Source organism: Solanum stenotomum, chromosome 3 (genome assembly GCF_019186545.1).
Source record: "Solanum stenotomum isolate F172 chromosome 3, ASM1918654v1, whole genome shotgun sequence".
Classification (NCBI taxonomy): domain Eukaryota; kingdom Viridiplantae; phylum Streptophyta; class Magnoliopsida; order Solanales; family Solanaceae; genus Solanum; species Solanum stenotomum.
The window spans coordinates 2,009,613-2,032,399 of record NC_064284.1 but is presented as its reverse complement, the minus strand read 5'-3'; the positions used below and the strand labels follow the sequence as shown (position 1 = coordinate 2,032,399).

Sequence of the window (22,787 nt, the reverse complement as noted above, 5' to 3'; positions counted from 1 at the left end):
AAAATTATGCTTCGAAACATAAGTATCATCCAATTTTGAAAATAATAATAGTGTAAACAGTGACTCGAAGACGAAATAATGACTATCAAAGATTGTAGTAACATGATTAAAAAAAAATTCAATCTTAATAAGTCTCATATTTGATCCTACGAATGAAATAGACCTTAATATTATTCAAATTTAGAAAATCTTTTTGATACAAATTCAAATACGTCGTACCTGAATAACATATGAAAAAAAAAAGAATTGTGAGGGGGAAATTGTTGGGGCAGTAATACGTGGATGACTAGCTTATTTTCAAAATGGGCCTGTCATGATGGGCTTTTGGCTCAGATTGATCTTCTCCTGCTCAATACAATGTCCATTTCACACTGTACATTCTCGTTTATTCTCTTCTCTTTTTCTCTTTTGTTAGTTCGATCGATTCTCCCTTAATCAAAAACGATTTTTATTTTTTGATGCAATTTAGATATGCTAGCTATCTCTATTATTTTTTCGTCATATATATGGTTTGCTTACGAGGATCATAATTTTTCATGTGTTAGTGTAAGTTATTTGATTGTTCAATTTAGAATATAAGAATCGATGATCTTTTTTATTTTTCATGGAGGACCTTAATTTGTCACACCATGATGAATTTCTAAAGAATCATTTACTATGTTTTTACGGAGAACAACTACCCTCTTATCACATTATTTTCTATTTCTTCACACTCATTATTTATGTAGCGTGATTGACTGTCCTTTTGTATGATGTGTTTTAATTCTTTGTTGCTACTCACTGTGCCTATATATTAAACAAAATGTACAGCTTTTGTTTCATTCAGATCCGCATATTGTACCTACTTAAATAATTTTGTCGATAGCATAGAGCAAAGCGTAAGCAACAAATTGCAAATCGTGAATTACTTATTATAAATACACATCTTAATAAAAATGACGCAAGAATTAACAAGCTAAGTAAGCAGCATGGTTTGATCAGTTTCACGTTTCAAGCACGCCCCCCCTCCAGTTTGGCTTATATAACTAGCTATAAAAAATAAAATTAATCTGTTATATTATTGTAGATTAAATTAGTTTATTTAGAAAATGAATACTTTTGTCTTTTTTTATTATTAATTTTCGCATTTCAATATACTTGTTCTTATGCATATTTATTTTTCTTAGGAGGCCAATAAAACTTTATGCTTATTATGTTTCTTAGTAAGCCAATTAAATAGCAAATAATATCATATTAAATTTAAAATATATATACATATAATATCTAGTTTTATGAAAAATTATAAATTCACCTGCCTCAATTTTTGCCTATATTCACTCTTGGAGGCAGACCAGCAATGCGTTAACGTTGATACCGTCACATATATACATATGATATATTAAACAATGTCTTAGAACTTCAACTAGCTAGCATGAAAATCATTTTTTTTTCTTCTAATTCCATACATTCAAATTCTTCTAAAAAAATTTAAATTGGCACGTTAAATACCCTTAAGCACGTGGATTGCACTTATAAACAAGTAGGATGTAAACAACATTTTAAGCAAGTAGTTGAAGCACATTGGTGAAGTTAGTAGGTCGTTTACTTAGTCTAATGCTTCATTTCTTTCCAAATCTACTCACTCTAACTTTTGCTTAATATTTAACAATATATACACTTGGACTCTTTAGATTCAGTTACGACCTCATTCTCTTGAGTTTAAATAAGTTTTTATGCATATTGAAAAATACATGCATGGCATTACTTTTAGTACAATATAAGTTATTAATTGATCAACCAGTTCAAAATACGAATCGATAACCCTTCTTTATTTTTTGCAAAAAGTTTTTATCAATTTGCTATCCTCGAAGCTCCCCTACTGATAAAGGACCATGTATAAAATCAAACAAGTGAATCATTATAAAAAAATTTGGTGACTTAAACAATTCAATAGGGTTTATCTAGTGATTGTCCATTTGTGTGATATGCCTTTTGTTGTTCCTGACTATATGTCCAAAAAAAAGACAAAATGCACACCTATATTATTATACCAAATTAATAATTTTGTCTTATAGCATAAGCACAATCATTGTGAATCAACTGCATTTCTCATTTCTACACCCTTTTGATTGATTACAGAAAACTCAAAATAAGAAGTAGGTAGGGCTGTAGAAGGAAATTAACATTTTTCAAAATCCAAAACCAAACATAAATCCTAATTAATTAATAGAAATCAGAACCGTAAAATTAGTGACAGTTTGAAGTTTCAAGCAATGTAGTACATTGGATCAGGCAATTTGAAAGTGCGCTGACCAACATAATCACCAAGCAAATCACTCCATTGATCTCCAATGTTGCCAACAATTCTGTATCCATCTTTCACCAACTCCGCTCTTTTCCTTGACTTGTACTTCATTGATGATCCTGTATCATTTACTCCCCTGTACGTACCCACAACAACAAATATCTCAGGCAGGCCATTAAAAACAGAAAAAGCTAGCGCTTCGTATGAGTAGATGCTTACTTCAAGATGAGCCTAATCCATGAATGGTACCCAACTTTATTTAGGTTTGTAATTCTTATTTGTCTAAACTCTTCCTTTGTTCCTGATATAAATACTGGTTTAATACCCATAGATAACAATGTATTATACAGAAACAGAGTTGCTGGTACTGTTGGTGCTTTTCCTTCTCTTGTCCACTCGTCGAATTTCGTGGCGTTGTATTTTATGGAGCTGATGGATCAGAATTAAATGTTTAATTAGGCGAATTTGAATAGAGACAGACGATTGAATCAATTTTAACATAAATTGAAAAGTAGTTACCCAAATGCAACATCAGAACGAGCGTAATAAGGAAGGTTAGAGAGAGTAGTTTCATCAATATCAAATACCCAAACATCTTTACCAATTTTGAGAGATTTGGCATACTGAATAGCCGCGGCGACTATATTATAACAGTCGTCGCGGTATTGTTTGCCAAGCATGTAGTGCCCGACGTAATCTTCGCATTGAAGAGGCACTAATGTCCAGTCCTGAATGTTGTTTGTTTCAACGGCTAGACGCCAGCTGAGGCAGTTGATTTGAGGTACATGGCTCCCCGAGGACCCCGTTTTCGGCTGCAGAGGGTGGATTTCGTTGGGAATTAAATCTGCCTGGGATGATTTTGCAGCAATGGAAATAAGGATGTAGAAGAAAATGAACTTCATGTTGTTGTTACATTTCATTTCATGTGTGATTCGTCCCTTTATATAATAAATAAAATTCGAACTAAGACGGACGCTCCTTTCATTTCATTTCATGACAATTTTGTGAACACTTTCTTTACATGATATCGATATCATTTAGTTTAGTGCTTCAGATTTCTTGAACTTTGATAATGTAAAGTTAAAACCTGTAGTAATTATTTGGTTATTGAAATTAAATTTCAGAGAATTAGGTATATCATCTTTTATATGTGATAACTAAACTAACCCTACAAAATAATATTTGAAACTAATTAATACCTATAATTTTCGTTTTCAATTTTACAGTCCCTAACACAATGTTTTGTGTCGGACATACCTACTCCCTTTTTTTTTTTTTTATTTCATTCAATTATTGCACTTGATAAAATAAAATATATTGACCGTGATTTCTTTGATATTTTATTATACAATCAAACAAATACAAAAGTAAGGAGATGTATATATATATATATTATTATTATTAGTATAAGAATTTTATGTACCATCGATCGAATCACCATGAATTGTGTAGTTTTTGCCACAAAAGGATAAAATGTTGTGTCGCTATTTATTAGTAATATATTTTTTATTTCCTAAGCTCAAATTGGAGAACTATAATTTAGAGTGAACGACCCCCAATCGCTCCATTGTACCCCTTGCTGATTTCCATTTTATGTAACTTGTTTTTCCTACGGAAGTCATTTTTTTTTTTTTTTAGGAAAGTTGTTTCTCTAGAAAAAAATATTTTAACTAATTAAATATGAAAAAAAAATTAAAATATTTTCCTCAGCACCAAATACCTGTGTATAAGATTATTTAGCTTGTCGTTGGACAACGCAATATTTTGGCTGGGATGTACCTACTCTCTTTTCTTTATTTCATCATCTTAATTATTGCATTTCACAAGATAAAATATAATAAGTGCAATTTTTGTCGTGATATTTTATTTTCCATATTATTTTATCATCAAATAAATACAAAAGTAGAGGCTTGTATGATTACATAAGATTTTCATCCACTTATCGAAAAATTCCTTAAGATCCTTTTCATTTCTCTTCGCAAACTCTTTCTGAATATTGGTAACATCACTTTTCATAAAGTCAATAATATACCTCTTATTAATCATCTAAAACGATAATTAATTTAAACTAGTTTTTTGTGTATGAAATCTACATAGGATCAAAGGGAATTATACGTACGCTTTAATAGAATTCAGTATCACCATGTCAATTATTCCTATTCACAAATGTTTTTTTTAAAAAAATTATATCTTGAGTCGAGGATCTATCAAAAATAACAAATCTATTCCATAGAAATAAAAATAAAATATGTGTACATTCCATCCTCTCTACATGATATGTTATTATTGTTGTTTGCAATTTCTTTTCATCTTCATACTTGTACATGCACATTAAAATTGAGAAATAACAATTGTCATATCTGTTAACGTAACAGGTGACTGATATGATTGAACTCACTACTAAAAGTTGCCCAATAGCTGCATGCTTTGTGCTTTTGACCAACGATGCCTATTTATCAGGTCCAATATAATGCAAAAGGGAAGATACTGTTATATTTAATCTTTACTAAATTTTTTGTATATATTTATCCAGAGGTACAATTATTGAACACACCAAGAAAAAAGCTCTTTATTATGAGTTTTATCTTAGACGACAAAAAGAACCACCACCTATCACCTTTTCATTTTGAGCGATGAGTTACATATAAGTTATATATGAATTTTTATATCACCCGATTACTTTTATCTATTATAACAAGTGATCTTTCTTATTTTCAAGACCACAAATTTAAACCATCAAATCGCCATGAATCTCACAATTGGATTATCCACTAAAAAGGATAAAACGTTCTCCATTAGAAAGCTTTGAATTTTTTTTAGGCTCGATCGATATCTATGGACCTTAAATCTTACTCAACCCCAAAAACTAATTCAAGAGTTAGAATTGTCCAAATCATTATAAAAAAGACCACACATTCTCTGTTTCGGCATTATACGAGTAGAAAATAGAAAGTTGTATCCTTCACGTGACTTGCAAGAATATTGAACTCACAGCCCATCAATGAAGTCCAAATGATGCCCAAAGGGAGACAAACAATAGTAGCTTATTTACATAGCCCATAAGGTATACGCCAATCTTTTTTAGACTTCACCTATGAATTCTACTCGGTATATAGTTTTGAGTCAAGTTCTATTGAATTTTTTTTTTTTGATGAAGTGAGTCAAGTTCTATTGAATTCCATATTGACAATTTCCAATTGTGAAAACAATAACTTAAAAGCTTTCATATATATGTACCTGAAAATTTTCGCTAATTGTTTCAGTCTTAAACACAAAAAAATATAACGACTTTCACTTTCCATAACAAAAATGAAAGTATCTATCTAATAACGAATCAAAATAGCACATCTTAAGCATAGTTATACACCCACAATATGATACATTCATCGACAGCAGAGCGGAGACAGGATACAAAGTAGATAATTTCCAGAAATTGTCACCTGTGACCTGACCCTGATTCTGTTAAAACAATTGATCAGTTCAGTTAAATATTTGATTTCCAGAAACAGTGCCAGTTGTTCTAGTTCTACAAATAACCAGCTTCGCACTTGTAACTGTCTTCTATTCACTTCTCATCTCAACTCTGGCAACATGGGTGATGGGTGCTATTTCACCAATATACAGTTGCCTCTCTGACGAAGAGATGAGATCTTGTAACTACTTTCACATAAAAAACAATTCATGTCGTCTACAGCAGGTCACTCTTTGAGACAGTTTAATTCCTCATCATCAGAGTTCTCAGTATAAATTCAATGTCACCATGCTGGCTCAAGCAAAAGCACAACTGAGTGGTAAGATCCTTTAACCGTGTAATCATGAGCATGCGCAGCTTTAATCTAATCCTTGTTTGAATGTCACCTTAATGGGCTAACCACCCAACCGGTGATTGGATTTTTTCTGCGAACTCTTGATGTTCTATGAGAACCACTTTGTAAACGTTCAAGGATGGTGTATGTGATTGAATCAGCTGCCAAACCTTGTTCCTTCAATTTCGCATATAAACTAACAGCTTCTGAAGTTCTCCCACTTCTCTCGAGACAGTCAAGTAGGATATTGTATGTCACTATATTAGGATAACAGCCAGCTGCAAGCATTTCATCAAATAGCCGACGTGCTGTCTCAACTTTTTCAGTCTTCCCAAAGCACTCAATGAGAGTGCTGTATGTTACAACATCAGGATTCAAGCCCTTCTCCTGCATCTCGATGAATTTCATGTGCGCTTCATCAATGTCTCCATTCTTTCCCAGACAATTTATTAAAGAGTTGTAGGAGACAATATCAGGTTTACAATTGCTATTCTCAAGTTCTTCAAAAATCTTGAGAGCTTCCCCAACCTCCCCCGCTCTACCAAAGCTAGAGATCAAAATGTTATAAGTAAATATATCTGGTGAGGGGCCATCCTGTTTCATCTTTTCATAGAGATCATGAAGATGAGGAATCTGCTTTAGCTTCCCAAGTGCAGAGAAGACGGTATTATACATGAAGCTATCTGCTTTTACTCCCTTTTCACTCATCTTATTCAGCAAATCAATAGCCTCAGTTACTTTCTTAGAGTTGCATAAGCTCTCTAACATGGATAAGTAGGCATCACGATCTCCTCTATCATGGAAGCTCCACATATTGCAAAACAGCCTATGAGCTTCGCTTGCATGGCCTATTTTACTCAACGTTCTAACAAGATATGCGTATATCGATTTATTCATGTATCTCTTAGATATTTCCACAACTTCATCAAGTCGTCCAAGTTGCCCTTCTGCGGCCAATACATTTAAAATAATACTGTAAGTAAATTCATTGGGCCGGCAACTATTCTCCACCATCTTAGAGAAGGCAAAGATACTCTTATCAACCATGCGGCTTTTCGCAAGAGCTTCGATCATAGTATTATAAGCAATTAAATTTGGTGAAATACCCTTTGACAGCATTTCCTGAAAGAAAGAAAGTGATTCACCGGGCTTCCCTAATTTCCCAGTCATTCTAATCAGAATGGTATACGTATATTCATCAGGTTCACAGTGCCACTTCTTCATGTCCTCGAAAACCTTGTGGACCTGATCAACCTGGCAAAGTGCTGCACATTAGAATCATTAGCCAAGCAGAACCATATTCATCATATATTTCAAGACTCACTCATGAAGTGGACTCAAAACACCTCTATAGCATTTTCAAATGCATGTATACAGTTTATTAAGTATTTTATCTCAGAGACAATAATTACATTTATCAGAAATCAAAACTCAATAAAAAGAGATCAGATCATACTTGTATTGTTCCAATACCAAGTAATAATGATGGCACCTGTGACTAAAGACCGATTTATTTGAAGATAGATAAATCAAAAGCTTTCTTTCGACTTTTTTCAATTGAAATCAAGACTTTTGCGCCCCCAAGGCCTAGCTCAAGTGGCAAAAGGTGGAGGATTTGTGGCTTAGGTCGCAGGTTCAAGCCCCACACCATGCAAAGCGAAGCCCGGTATTTAAGTGGAGAAGGGTAGAGGGGCGGGCCCATTATCCACCGAGTTTAGAAGGCTGTGATTGGTCCAAAGGGCGGGTCATAGACGGATTTCTCGGTTATCAAAAAAAAAAAAATCAAGACTTTTGCCAACCCTCCTACTTCCCAAAGAAGGACACGTTAAACCACTCTCCCCATTCCTTGGTGAAAGAAAATGTTACCTTGTGATAAAAAAAGAAAGCTTGTGCCTAGCCGAAAAAGACTTGGCTAGCTAAGTAGAGGCATTTCCCCAAGATGTTGGCCTTAAGATGCTTTATTCATATTTTGCACTAATGACTAATAAAATATCTTTAAAGGATCTTAAAAAAAGTTCCTAGTTTTCAAAAGTATGTCCTTGTCCAAGGTTAAGTGAAAAATCCTCCTAATAGTTGCACTACATAGACTAGAACTCTTCCTATCTACCTTAGGGTAAGACACTAAAAGAGCCAACATGTGTGTGTACAAGAAGGTTTAGAATACTAGAAAAAGTTCACCAAGTTCCACCTTAGTTGGAGTATGAACTTTCATACCCAAACTTGTGACTCTAGTTTTTCAACTGCTAAGCCACCCCTCTGGAGGTAAAGGTAATGCACTTCATTTTGCATAACTATTCCTTTTCTATTTTGTATATAACTAAGACGACTTGTTTCCATTGAATTGGTATACCTAGTGCCACAAACTCAGTAAGGATTCACATTTCAGATGGAGAAACATGAGATGAACCATTTATCCCAAACTTAGTGTTTATTGTATTCATTAATTTCAGAAATTGAAGTTACAGACACGTCTTTTACACCATATGTTTCTTCCCAAAAAAGAATAGCTAATAATGCCACAGACAATGTCATACTGCAACTTAAAAACCTTAGATTCCAAAAAACTGAATAATATGAGAGACAATCACAAGGAATCCAAAGAACAAACCTTTTGGTCCCTAGCAAGAGCATCAAGAAGCATGTTGTATGCAAATATATCCAATCTGTACCCACGTCTCCTCATTTCTTGGTAAACTCTCAAAGCCTTGTCCGGATTGCACAATCTGATATAGGCTTGTAAAAGACACTTATAGCTATAGCAATTCAACTTCAAATCCCATTTTTGAACCAACCCCAAACACCTTGTTAGCTCATTAACACCATTCCCTTGGCCGTCACCAAATGTTCCAATAAGAAGATTGACAGTGGATATGTTTCCCTGAATACCAGTCCGTTCCATTTCATCAACAATCTCGCGGACGCAATCGAGCCGGTTCGGAAGAGAAGATTTGGAGAGGATGAGAAGGATACGGTTGTAAGTGAAGCAGTCATGACGGAATTTAGGGATTTCAGAGGGGCAAAATCGGAAGAAGCGAAGAGCGAGGTTTGGAGACTTCAGGGATTTGAGAACTTCAGAACCTTCAGAGGGAGTTAGGGTTATTGTCAATGTATCGAGATAGTCAGATAAGTCAAGGAAAGGATCAGAAGAAGGGGAAGGAGGTGACTTCAGAATCTGGGAGACCTTACAGATTAGGTCACGGCGGGGAAGAGCATAGCCTCTGGAGTCGGTGTGAAGAGTAGGGGCATCGACTTCGACGGCGAATGAACGGCCATCTTCAGCTTCCACCACCACTCTGCCACTGTACTTGGTGGCGAAGCATCGGAACTTCTGCCGGAGCCGGTGACAGGGATGCCTGAGCTGCATGAATTATTTTGTTATGTTCAATTGGGTTCAGAGAGGAGGAAGAGTAGAGGAACCCACCACCAGTGTATGGGCTGTTCTACTTAACGGCCCATTGCCCATTGGGCCGAGGCTCTTAATGGTTAAGGAAGGAATTAATATATGTATACTGAAGATACACATTCACTAATTTGGTATAAACACAAAGATATCAAACGCTTGTGCCAATTTATAGATGCTAACAAAATTAGGTAATGAAGTTTAGACAATTTGTCTATGTTAATATACAGTACTGAGTGCAAAATGATAGAGTTTTGGGTTAAAATTATCCTTAAAGTATAACTCAAACTCAAGATACATCCTTATGGTATAAATGTGAACAAAAAACATCCTTTATCTATCCTAAACTTAGCAATAATCATCCTTCTGTTAACTTTTGTTAAAAAAAATAACAGCTGATATAAAAAAAAAACACGTGGCAAGCATCTGACCTTTTTTCTCTCTCTAAATATTGTTTTCCTTATATGTGTTTAAGTGCATTGCGTATGTTGTTTTTTTTGGCAGTTTTTCTTATGTTTTGCCCAAAAGAATTTACTGATTTTCCTATTGATTTTTTTCTATTTACTATTGGCTTGTCAATAGAATTTTTTTTTTGTTTTTTACTACTAGTTAACCAGCTTCACTGTTGTATTGCTGTTTTTAGCTACTTTGGTCTTGTTTTACTGTTTTTTGTTGTTTTTCTACGGCTTTATCAATATTTTGCTGTTTTTTTCTGCTGCATTGCTGTTTTTAGCTGGTTTGATGTTGTTTTTACTGGTTTTTGATAATAGTTTACTAGTTTTTTTTTTGTATTGTTTTACCAGTTTCTTTTTCCTATTTTTCAGGTGCTTTGATGTTTTTTTTTTTGGAGTATTTTCTGCTAGTTTTGGTGCTGTTTTTCTGCTGATTTACCAGCATTTTTGCTGGCTTATTATCAGTTTGAAGTGTTAATATGCTCAAGGTGGAAAAATGAAGAAAAAATAAGCCAAAAAATAAATACTCTCAGGCAACTCATAGTACTTTTTTATTGCACTTAACAAACTTAGATACGTTTAATACAAGAAATTCAAAGTGAAATTAATATAACATAAACGACTACTTCACTATGACTTCACTTTCTCATCTTCTCTCTTTCCAATTGCAAGAATTCTTGTTGCTCTTGTGTAACCATGACATTAACTTCTTCTCCTGCTGCTTTTCTTTTGTGTAACGATCTTCAATTTGTGCTTTGAGACCAATCTTTTTTCATGGAAGTGGATCTCATAAATTGGATTGACGTTAGGCTCTTTTTCTTTCCGGTTGAAATAGCCATAATCTTGATTCCTACAATAATTAAAAAGGGAGAAGATATTCTTAGTTAGCCGTTATAAAAACTCATAAAGAAAAGAATATTAAAGAATACAAACAGGTCACTCGATTTTTGCTATAAATATAAAGAAGCTGAAGGCTTATATCCCCATTCTGCTATCTCTCAAGTACCCTATCATGTTGACCATATATTTAAACCAACAATTTTCTCATTCTCATCTTTTACTACAACAATTTTCGTGACAAACTCAAATTTACATCATTTAATTGGATTTGGTGCATCACATTATGCAATGCATCAATATTCGATTGTCAAAAATGGTATGTTAAGCGTCACATTCTACAATGCATCAATTGAAAATAACTCATCGCAACTTTTAAGTAGCTAAATTTACTTTAGAAGGCCATGAGACCTGAAAATTCATATGCAATATACCTTCAATTCCTTTCAGACATTTTATCAAATAAGGTACATTTAACACTGCCATAGCTGATCTTGGCCATGGTAATTGCTACTTGTGCTTGACAAATATAATAGTTCTTTCGAGACGATAAAAACAACAAAAATAAAAATTAGCATCCTAACATTTCATAAAGTCCATCTCTTTCAATTGGAGCAGATTATTTTTCTGCTTGAAAGCATAAAAGAAAGTCCAGATATAAGGATGAAGACNCTACAATAGTTAAAAAGGGAGAGGATATTCTTAGTTTGCCGTAATAAAACTCATAAAGAAAAGAATATTAAAGAATACAAGCAGGTCACTCGATATTTGCTATAAATATAAAGAAGCTGAAGGCTTATATCCCCATTCTGCTATCTCTCATGTACCCTATCATGTTGACCATATATTTAAACCAACAATTTTCTCATTCTCATCTTTTACTACAACAATTTTCGTGACAAACTCAAATGTACATCATTTAATTGGATTTGGTGCATCACATTATGCAATGCATCAATGTTCGATTGTCAAAAATGGTCTGTTAAGCGTCACATTCTACAATGCATCAATTGAAAATAACTCATCGCAACTTTGAAGTAGCTAAATTTACTTTAGAAGGCCATGAGACCTGAAAATTCATATGCAATATACCTTCAATTCCTTTCAGACATTTTATCAAATAAGGTACATTTAACACTGCCATAGCTGATCTTGGCCATGGTAATTGCTACTTGTGCTTGACAAATATAATAGTTCTTTCGAGACGATAAAAACAACAAAAATAAAAATTAGCATCCTAACATTTCATAAAGTCCATCTCTTTCAATTGGAGCAGATTATTTTTCTGCTTGAAAGCATAAAAGAAAGTCCAGATATAAGGATGAAGACGATATAATATGGAAATTTTGGGGGAAGTCACCTGCTTGACATGTTATTATTTCAGCTGTTAGTTTTTTAACAAAAGGATGATTATTGCTAAGTTTAGGATAGTTAAAGGATATTTTTTGTTCACATTTATATCATAAGGATGCATCTTAAGTTTGGGTTATACTTCAGGGATGATTTTAGCCCAAAACTCCAAAATGATACAACTCTGAGCCAAAATTACAAGAAACAGCCTAGATAATATACAGTACTGATATCTGTGTAGATTGCATCACTATCTACACATAAAAAACTCACTACAACCAATAATATCTCAGCGTTTTCTGAACACAATGTTTATCATCTCTTTCAAATTTCTGCAGGCCACAATCTCAGTATCTCCAAGATCTAAAGCTGACAGTGATGTTTCAGCTGATTTGGGAATTATACATTTCTTGTATCCCAGCTTCACCACTGTATTTATCCTTTTGTCCATTCTTGGTACCTAATTTTTTTTTGAAAGGGGAACAAATAGAAGTCGATCAGAACAGGAGGAAGAGGAAGAGGAAAAGATCGTGTCTTGTGCACGGTGGGCAAGTATGGTGCAGCATACAATCTCCAGCTAGAAACCATAATGCTTTTTCTTGAAAACCAAATGGCCTACTGTTGGATGCATGGAACATAATTAATGATTAATTCCTAGCAACAGTTGTGCTGAAGGTTAGATAGTATGCATGAATAATAGTTTATTTTTTATAACAGAGGAAATGGAAGACCATTAAAACACTCATGAAATCAGAAAAATCATGTAATATGGGAGGGCTAAATTTATGAGTTTGAACAGAAACCAACAACTATAGTTTGAATCATATTTCTGCCTTTTTCTAAAAAAAAATATATTGATATCAACTGGCTTATTCAAATTTGAGGATGCTATTTGATCTCAATGCATTGTACGAAGGGTCCACATAGCATCCTCTAATTTGAGAAAGCCATGTTATCAGGATGCAAAGTCCAGAAATTTTACAAAAAAATACTTTAAGAAGTGTACAGAAAGTTGGAAAAGGAGGGTTGGGTAAGTATACATACCGTACGAATTTCACCACCAAGGCCAATTTCCCCAATGAATGCAATGCCCACAGGAAGAGGGAATTCCAAAAAACTGAAAAGGACACGACACACATGCTTACAAACATCTACATACTTTACAAGAAATGTAAAAACAATTACAAGAAGTATGACAAATGCAGAAATCCACTAGTCTATTTCACTCTCAAGATTGATATCACCCTTGTGGCGTAAAAGAAGGTTCCAATTCATGTTAAAGAAGGATAACCTAAATTTGACTGTTTATACTGAAAACCAGCACTATTATCAACTTCAGCAAAGCCATGCACAAATCTGTTTGTTTTACTTTAATAGGGGCTAGGGCATTGGTCATGTCGTTCACATTGTTTTGCTTACAGCTAGGCAAATGTATCTTCCAATTCAAGACAAAGCAATTTCATGTCATCAAGAAAAACTGCATGATTTTTTCTTCTTTTCCATTTCTGTTCATTCACTTCCCTCTTTTGTCTTTTACATAGTAAGATATTAATGTACAGAAAACATCCACTAATATCAGGTATTCCTTCGAAATTAATGTGACACCATTTAGCTCAGCATGGAGTTTAAGCTGTCTATTTGACTTCTATGTTATACAAGAAGTAAAACAAATTAATACTTTCAAAGTTAGTTACAGGAAAAACACCCCATCAAATTATATGTTTGATTAATTGAAAGAATTTGACCTACTAAAAATTGTGGAAGTTGTGTAAAATAATAATACAAATTGAGACAAAGAACTATGTAGGTGGTCGACCTGAGCAGACAGATGACTAGTATATATGAAAAGAATACCTGCTGCAAATTGCTGCTGCTACTGCAAGATCACCAGCAGTCTCTGACAGGCTAACACCACTGACAACATTGAGAAAAACTCCCTATAATCAAATTAAACAGGAACTATATCAAAGATCTAAATAATATATCAGATTGTAACAGAAAATAGAAAGTACACACTAAGAAACCAAATATATATATAACAGAAGACCAAATCAAAGATACCAGATAAGACATCCTACGGAGAAATCTGTCTATGTAAAAGTGAATACATTACATTAAAAATTGCCAAATGCTTTAGTATATGTTAATGGTGCTCCTAATAGCCATGTCTTTATAAGTTGGTAAGGTTTTTCGAAATCAGATAGATCAAAATACCAATTCATTTGCATGAATGATCTCTCTTCTATTATGAAAACCTGGCCATTATGGTGCCAAGAAAGATCCAGAGTCATTTGAAAGCCAGTTGATGGAAATTAACAAAAAACTTTAAAATCCAACTATCAAAGGGATCACAATGAAGGTAAAACAAGAACAAACTAAGATTTAGAGTGCTTAAGTCATTTACCATAGAAGACTTTATGGGGTTACTGTAATCCACACAATCTAAAAGTCATATGCAGCACATAGAGAAGGAGCAATAAAAGGAAGAAAGTATTGGGGAAAGGTTCATTAGAATCATTACATTCTCTTGCAGCTTGAGACCAGCTTGCTTTATAAGAACCTGAATACAGCAGTAAAGAAAACGTTATTTGCAAACTTCAGCATATCTAATCCAAAATACTAGCCCATGGCATCTGAATTATTCAGTTTCAGGCAATGAAAAGGACATATCAACAATTTCCAAGAATATTAACTGGTTTCTGTACAGTAATAAAGAACCAGTTAATTTGCAATCTTCAGCATATCTGATTCCAAAGTAGCCCATGGATTCTGAATCATTCAGTTTCAGGAAAAGGACAAGGGAATATCAACGATTTTCAAGAATTGGCATGTGGGCCACAAGTTTCAGCACATGTAATTTCCTTGCAAAATTTCTTTACGAGTTCATTTAAACTTCGGAAGGAGTAATCACTCACTGAAATTATCATCTCAGCTCTGCCAGCTTGAACACCATTTACTTGTCTTGAGACAGATGAACCAGCAACACACAATGCCTACATAGATATAGACTTTCTTCAAACGATAAAAGAATGTATGAGAAAATATTACATTAGAAGAGCAGAATCTTATAAGGCCTGATGGCCATTGACTTGAAAAAAAAAACATTAGAAGCACAGATTCATGTGGCCATAACTAGAGAGATGCTTGCTTAAATCACAAGCTCTTCCTTCCCCTCATTGGTACACCTGTGCAGTTATCATAGCTTTTGGAGAAAATGTAGAGAAGATGTTGCACAAGGAAATATCACTACACCATTTTTGTTTCCAGGACCTGATTCTAGCTCCATTGCTCACTTGACTTGGATGTTTGTCATAGAAATTCCACCCCCACCACCCCAATATCTTTGTCATACCCCTCCAATTCCCCTCATATCTTTGTTATACCCCTTCATAGTCCTACCCCATAAGGCATGGTAATTTAATCAGTCCTTCATTGTCCTTGGGTTCCATATTTGTCTATGATGAACCTTCTTCACAACCCTTGGTTCCACTTGAGCATAAACCTAAAGACTTTAGAATTGAGAAGAGACTAAGTCACATGTTAATTGCTAGACTAGGTTGGCACTCTGCACTCGGCAAATTTATACAAAAATGATAATTACAAGAACAATAACTAATAAATGTGATTATCGGGACTCTGGTGTAATATGCAGGATGTATATTGGAAAGATAGCATGACAGACTGTATCAGCTAACTACTGGAGTAATCTCTGATAAGGGAGAACCCTCCTTTCTGTTTTTGCACAAGGAGACCTTCTATTCTGTAATTACCAGAACTAGCTTAGTGCTTGGCAGGTTACATCAAGAGATACCCAAAAACAAATTATTGCATAAAGACATACCTGAATTTCAATAAGAAAGGCTCGAGATCCATCCATAATTACAGTAACAGCTAATCCAGCCAGAAACTCAGAATCCGACTGCTGTTCACTTAGAAACATTTCACTTGGGTTTGAAACAGCCTGCAAGCCTGATTGTGACATTTCAAACACTCCAAGCTGCAAGCAGAACATGTCAGAGCATACAATAGACAAAACATACATTAAAAATAATAATTCAGGAAGTCACTAGGGATGGTCCAAATATTCAGTATGATATTTCACAGATAATCATAACTAGTCCTGAGATGAGATCCTACATAGAGAATAGCATAATCCATACTAAAGGGGTTTGAGAAATCCTTTGACAATTTTACTCTATATTAAGTCAGGCCTCTTTTGTCCTTCAAATTAACTTTTGGAAAATCTTCAACCATGAGAAAGTGATAACCTTTCTCAATCAGGATATGCTGACCAGATAAGAAGGATAACCTTCTACTAAACTTGAAACTAACTGATTCATGCAATGCATAGATCTTCCTTTTAAGTTGCCCCTCGTCTCCCCATCAAACAATGAAAAAGAAGCTTTGTTTCAAGTCCCATGAACATCTAAAATCATATAGAGCATTTCAACAAAAGGAAAGAACAAGAAAAATGAGCAGAAGCATCTGAATACCTCATCTGTGGATCCAAATCGATTCTTCACTGAACGAAGTAAACGATGAGATGAGCACTTCTCTCCCTGCAATTTTCAATGGGTGACCCGAGCATTGATGAGAAGCAGATATGGCATAATCAAAAGCAAGAATAAGAACCTCCTAAAGGAAGGAAAAATAATAGAGAAAATTCTTCTACGGAGGATGTGTAGTGCTCTGTCTTGCAAGAGTGGACTCCAGACACATTAAATCCTAAATGCAACCAAAAGAAAATATGCACAAACATAACTTATTATCTCAATTAAGTAAAAAAGGGCATGCAAACGAGCCAATGAAGCCACAAATTATAAAGGATACACCCAAATGTTCATGGACTCAGAATAAATTAACCAAGCATTCTACACTTGATCACTAAAAAAAATAGGCACTTTACCATACAACATTACTAGCATGAGCACATGGTTTCATCTTCAGTGTCAAAACTCAAAAGCCATATCAAAATCTCTTTATTCTCTTTAAAAGATAAATCCAAGCTAGAAAAAAATATGTGTATACAGCAAATGACATCAAAGTATGAGAAGATACTGCTCAAATCTGAAATTCAGAAGGTACCAACTTCCATATAGAGAACAACATCAACTATGTGTTCCAAGACGCGAGGACCAGCTATTTCTCCAGATTTAGTCACATGTCCAATCTGAAATTTCCCAAGTTTAGTATCAGATCAACAGATAAATAACTGGCAAAGAGAATAGAGGAAGATTTCTCTAAACCTATCAATGGATTCTGGCTGCTGACAGCATATCATCAAGTCAGAAAACAAATTCTAGTTGTGCATAGGTTCATAACACATAGCAAAAATTTATCCATCGAAGAGAAAAAAGAATATATCCTCTGATAAGGTAATCGAAATGATACCTCTCAAATAAAGGTGAAACTCCTCTTATTATTTTTACCTCTGTCATAAAAAATACTATATAAAAATATTGAGATAATTTAATTTACTTTTGCGAAGGAGGAGAGGACGAGAGGGTAACTAAAGAAAGCCACCTAACGTGACAAAAAAGACAAACAACCTTAAATTAAGTTACAGCAATAAATATCATCAACCAGATGTCTTAAGTTAAAGCACAGTGCTCAATTGTCCATCCTCACCAGAAACACAGGGATATTGGTCTTCTTGGCAAACCGCAGCAATACTTCTGTGCATTCTTTTACCTGTCATGAATGAATCAGCGTTAAGTAAGATGACTGAACACCATAGTGAGAAGCAACTTAATGGTTGTCTATCTCATTAGTTTAAAAAACAGGTAAACAAAGCTTTATCAAGACATCCTTTAGAGGCAGATTCTTTTCTGAAAACTCTGTTAGCACAGCTGCCTTGAGACAAAGGATTTATTTATAGGAAGCTTCTTCACATGATAGCTTTCAATAACAAATGAATCTAGATCTACCCTCCCATTCAAATGGATAAAAAGCTCGGATGAACTCTCAGCAAACCTCTCACTATTACAAAATATAGCACAAAACAGTGAACCTCTGATAATACAAAAGGTAGTACAAAACAGTGAACCTGCGATAGACCACCTGCACTTCCAGTTACTCCTCTCAGATATACTGTCTGGATGGAATCAATTACCAAAGCTCGCAGTGAGAGAGTTTGGGTCTTTTCCAAAATATCCTGAAGAAAGACGGCAACATGGAATAAAACATAAACTCATCAGATTTATTCACTCTAAGCATCTGTTAAACAATTATCTCATTCTGCAACCTTCAAGTAATCCAGGTTATTTGTTGAACAAATATGCAAAGGACCTAGTCTTTACAAGAGAAACAAAGCACACAAACTAATACAAAGCTATCTTTCATCATTGACACAGATAAACGGCCTATCTTTCATTAAATGATCATTTTTATAGCTTGCATGTTTAAAGATTATAAAGATAAAAATATTGATATTCCCATCCTTCCTTCACTTATAGACTCCTTGAGTGAGATGCAATTTCGGCTAAACATTGGTCACATCTAAAAATATCATAAGTTGGTTCAAAAAATAAAATCGAAGTACAACTAGAAAGATATTTTGGTAAAAACATGCTAGGTAATATACCACTAACTTTATGTTCTAGGGTCGGCAAAATCAGCTTGTCTCCAACTAAACAAAGACTACAAACATTTTACACCTCGTTAATTATGTGATGAAGTACTGAGGACGACTACTAAGTTCAAGCTTTTTGATTATTACAAGCCTATAAGGTGAAGTGCTTGCATGGTATAACAAGCCAATTTAAGATTACTAGTCAACTATCAATTCGAACAACTACTTAAAAAGGTCAAGCATACCAAAAATAAAATTGACATTCATAATTATTGAATGATATAAAGGGGTTAACCTCAACATCTGTACTTGCATATAAAAATAGTTCATCTGTCCCGATTCTCATCCGATCAGCTCTGTTCCCAATTTGCTCAATACTCTGCCATGCAGATGACTCAAGACAGTAAGATACCAATATTTTTCATGAGCATAAAATTGCATACAAGGAAAAAGACTTATTTAAACAAGAAAGCTAGGATATGAATTTGGAAAATTTACAAGCCATCAACATTTTCCCAAATTTTGTTTCGTGTATTACAAGGCCAAAGGACTAGTATCTGCACTCAAAAAGAGTGTGCTCCCTCAAATTTACTGAACTTGAAATCATGTAGTTTTTTTATATAATTGTTATTCCCATTCCCTTTTCAAGATAAATCAATCAATTCTCCTTCATGAACTCATGCCCTTGGTCTAAATTTCAGTTTAGCAGAAGCAATTTATCAAAAGCTTAAAGAAGAATAATGGCACTGCCCAATTAAGAATGATAAGCGCCCACCTCTTCCCCAGACACATAGAGAACTGCTGCTGGTCCCCCCATTTCACACCCCTCTGCAACTATGGCTGCAATCTTGCAATAGAGAGTAAGATAGTTAAAGTGATTGGAGAATAATAGATAACTCCAAATAATATGACCTAAAACGAAAAACTTATGTCGCACACAGCATCATACCTGTAACAGTAATGTGCTCTTACCAACACCCGGATCACCTCCAATTAAAACTAAGCAACCTGCAACATAGAAAGGTGAAAAAATGAATTGGTCCTTGTTGAGAGGGCAGAGACCAGCTTACCTATTAAAGAAAAAGGTAAAGACCAAATAGCTCTCAATAAGTCAAAGTCAAAATGCTCCACGAAAGCAATGGGAACATTTAAATAGTGAGAAGCAGAGACTAAAGGCAACCTAGAGAGTGACTGTACATTTAGCAGCATTTATTTATCTGCAGGCATAGATTTAAAGTTGGTTGATGCTCCTAATCCATCTGTGGTACAGTTCAAGGTGTAGCCTATTATAGTGCTCACCATAACAAATACAGGTAAAAAAGAATTACAGAATGCAACATCTCTGGAAGCTTTCTTTTTTAATTTGCAGGTGGATAACTAAGTCTTTTATATAGAATATACTCGGGCTTCTAGCAAAATTGCAAAGTTAAAGTGAACGCTGTAGTAACCCAATTTCATTAATAACAGAGTAGCAAGCTGACTACATTACTTAAAGTTATTGCTGGAATTCTTACAGAATAATAGAGGTACTTGGGTCCATAAATTTATGCCTCATGGACCATTAATAACAGAGTAGCAAGACAAAATGAACTTCATGTAAAAGCAGGGTCTGAACATGGCAGTACCTGGCACAAGACCACCACCAAGTACTCTTCCCACTTCAGCTCCAAAAAGGCCAGACCTATAATAAGACCATTAATTCAGAGTGTTCATTGACATTTATCAATGATCTCCCTATATATTATATATGAACCTTAAATGGCCAAAAGAACTCATCCAATGATATGAACTTAGAAAGATGCAGTAGCATTCATTTTTACATTATTAAATTCAGTGTTCCACTAGAATCAAATTGATTTACGATAGTCCACCTGGTCCTACAGTCTTGTCAAAATTTCACCTAATCTAAACATTCACTCCTTCGAGAAGCTAGAAAACTTGGTAGATATTCCAACTAAAACATAGACAGCATTAGTGTAAAAATAAACTAGAAAGCCAAAATCTTAGCATCATATGCATAATACATAGACAAACTCAAATTCAAGTTGGTACAAACTGTCACTTCACTTACAGAGGGATTCGCCAATTCGATTGATTAATTCCCTTATTCACATCAGTCAATTTCGTGGGCATAGCTCTAACAGACTGATGAGGCAGCCACGACCTTGTCACATTCTCCAAAACCTCAAACCCACTCGTGAGATGCTCTACCCCTTCAGAAAACCGCTTCATAGTATTCACCCCATTACACTGCTTACATATCCCCCACCACTGTCCATCATCATACCCACAATCAGAACACACCCACACTGTTTTACTCTTCCCTTTCCCCTTCTTCTTGTTCCCATTCCCTGTAACCTCATAAACCCTGCCCTTTGAACCCAAAACATTGGAGTAATTTGCACTCGATTTAGACTCCCTTTGCGGAACATTCTCACCACTAGGGTTTTCTCGAGCAGCTGAAGGAGCGGCCCAGCCTTGTACGGCGTCTTCGGTGAGAGCTGTGGACTCTTCAGGGAAGTGTTTCCGGCGAGTGAAGTGGAACTGGCGAGAACTGCATATGACAGTGAAACGGAGAGACGAAAGGGGGTTTGTTGGAGGGAGATTGAGCAAGTGTTTTTGGAAACGGAGAGCTCTTAGCGCTTGCATGTTTGGTACTTGCATTTACAGAGAAATGAAGGATTCCGGGAGTTTTATAGGCGCAAATTTTGAACAGAGCACTCCCACTGACTGACAAACGGCGGGAACGGAAACTCGCTCTTATTAGCTTTTTGGTAACCTTTTTTTTTCATCTTCCGGTTTTCAATATTGTATTGACCCCACTAAATTCAAATTATGTATCCATTTGTTGGAACAAAACAAATTTTCTTTTTTTCATTTTTGAGTCTCGAATTCAAAAACTTTTGTCGGGCATGACTAATAAAAATAATAATATATTCTACATAATTTCAGAAATTGAATCCATAATTTAACGACTAATAAATGAAAAACTTATGATTCATATTTTATAGAATAGTAAATTTTTCATTTGATAATAAATTGGTACTTATCTCTCATATTTATTTGAAATACATATATAATACCAAACAAATATAGTTCAAGATGTTATACGTCTACTTAGGAGTTAGGACATACTATGTTAAAGTTCAACCAACTACAAATTAAGTAAAACTTAAGGATATATGATTCTATTTATTTATTTTTGAAACTTAGTACAATTAAAATCTTCAATTGAAGATTAAAGGCGATGTAACTAAAATATTTGGCATGATATGTTTTTTTTTTAAAAATAATTGCATGAATTTAAAACTCCGTTACCAACAAAAAAGGAAATTAATATAAAATTAAAGTATATTCCCTTAATGGATTATAACAAAAGTTCATATTTTTTTCATCAAACGATGCATTCATCGACATTAAATGTAACATCAAAAAATTATAATTGTATCTTTTTGTTAAAAAGAAAGGCTTCACTAAAAACTACTCAACTAAGCGTTCAAGCATTTAAAGTAAAAAAAAATCATGAAAAACACAATTTGTAATTAGAAAAGATGTTCGAATTTTAAAAAAGAAGAACAAATGAAATTCAAGACAAAACATTTTTTTAATATTCAATTTAATCTATCATTCGCTAATAGTTAAAATGGTAAATAAAATCATTCATCTAAGAAGAATTAATCTAAATAGTCACCTATTTAAATGTTTAAATTAAAAATATCAGTATATAGTTTTTATATATTGACTAAAAATAAGTAAATAGCGAACCATTATACATGTTTAGATATGTCTCTCTAAAACAATTTTTCTATTTTCACAAAATAGAGTTTAGGCAGGATATATTGTTATAACTTATTTGCATAGTTATACTGATAAATTATTGGAGAAAATACATCATTACCCCATTCAACTATAATACTCTTTTTAAAAAGACACTCGAACTTTACAAAGGTCCTAGTACCCTCCTTAAACAATTTAAAAGTGGTAAAAATATCTCATTTTTTCATCAACCCCAAATATATAAGAAAGAAAGTGCATACATGCACCAATCAATACTTACCACGTGTCAATTAGGTTACTTTTAAAATTT

General features: G+C 34.2%; 3 protein-coding genes across 3 annotated transcripts; all 3 read right to left on the bottom strand.

Annotated features, from left to right (window-relative positions):
* Positions 1 to 2,245: 2,245 nt before the first annotated feature.
* Positions 2,246 to 3,186, bottom strand: LOC125857687 (acid phosphatase 1-like). The gene is made up of 3 exons (XM_049537299.1): positions 2,804 to 3,186; positions 2,599 to 2,713; positions 2,246 to 2,515 (listed from the first exon to the last, which is right to left on the bottom strand). Exons 1-3 carry the CDS (start codon positions 3,184 to 3,186, stop codon positions 2,246 to 2,248), a joined length of 768 nt encoding a protein of 255 aa, XP_049393256.1.
* Positions 3,187 to 6,055: 2,869 nt separating this feature from the next.
* LOC125860092 (pentatricopeptide repeat-containing protein At1g51965, mitochondrial) lies at positions 6,056 to 9,495 on the bottom strand. Its single transcript, XM_049539986.1, has 2 exons — positions 8,699 to 9,495; positions 6,056 to 7,344 (listed from the first exon to the last, which is right to left on the bottom strand). The coding sequence occupies exons 1-2, from the start codon at positions 9,452 to 9,454 to the stop codon at positions 6,139 to 6,141; spliced, it is 1,962 nt and encodes a 653-aa protein (XP_049395943.1). The 5' UTR covers positions 9,455 to 9,495; the 3' UTR covers positions 6,056 to 6,138.
* A 979-nt stretch (positions 9,496 to 10,474) lies between these two features.
* Positions 10,475 to 21,477, bottom strand: LOC125860093 (uncharacterized). Its single transcript, XM_049539987.1, has 16 exons — positions 20,772 to 21,477; positions 20,326 to 20,381; positions 19,650 to 19,708; positions 19,476 to 19,547; positions 18,996 to 19,079; positions 18,176 to 18,283; positions 17,758 to 17,820; positions 17,219 to 17,299; positions 16,623 to 16,688; positions 15,971 to 16,126; positions 15,045 to 15,122; positions 14,651 to 14,689; positions 13,984 to 14,066; positions 13,174 to 13,246; positions 12,022 to 12,589; positions 10,475 to 10,792 (listed from the first exon to the last, which is right to left on the bottom strand). The coding sequence occupies exons 1-15, from the start codon at positions 21,362 to 21,364 to the stop codon at positions 12,419 to 12,421; spliced, it is 1,782 nt and encodes a 593-aa protein (XP_049395944.1). The 5' UTR covers positions 21,365 to 21,477; the 3' UTR covers positions 10,475 to 10,792; positions 12,022 to 12,418.
* Between the last annotated feature and the right edge of the window lie 1,310 nt (positions 21,478 to 22,787).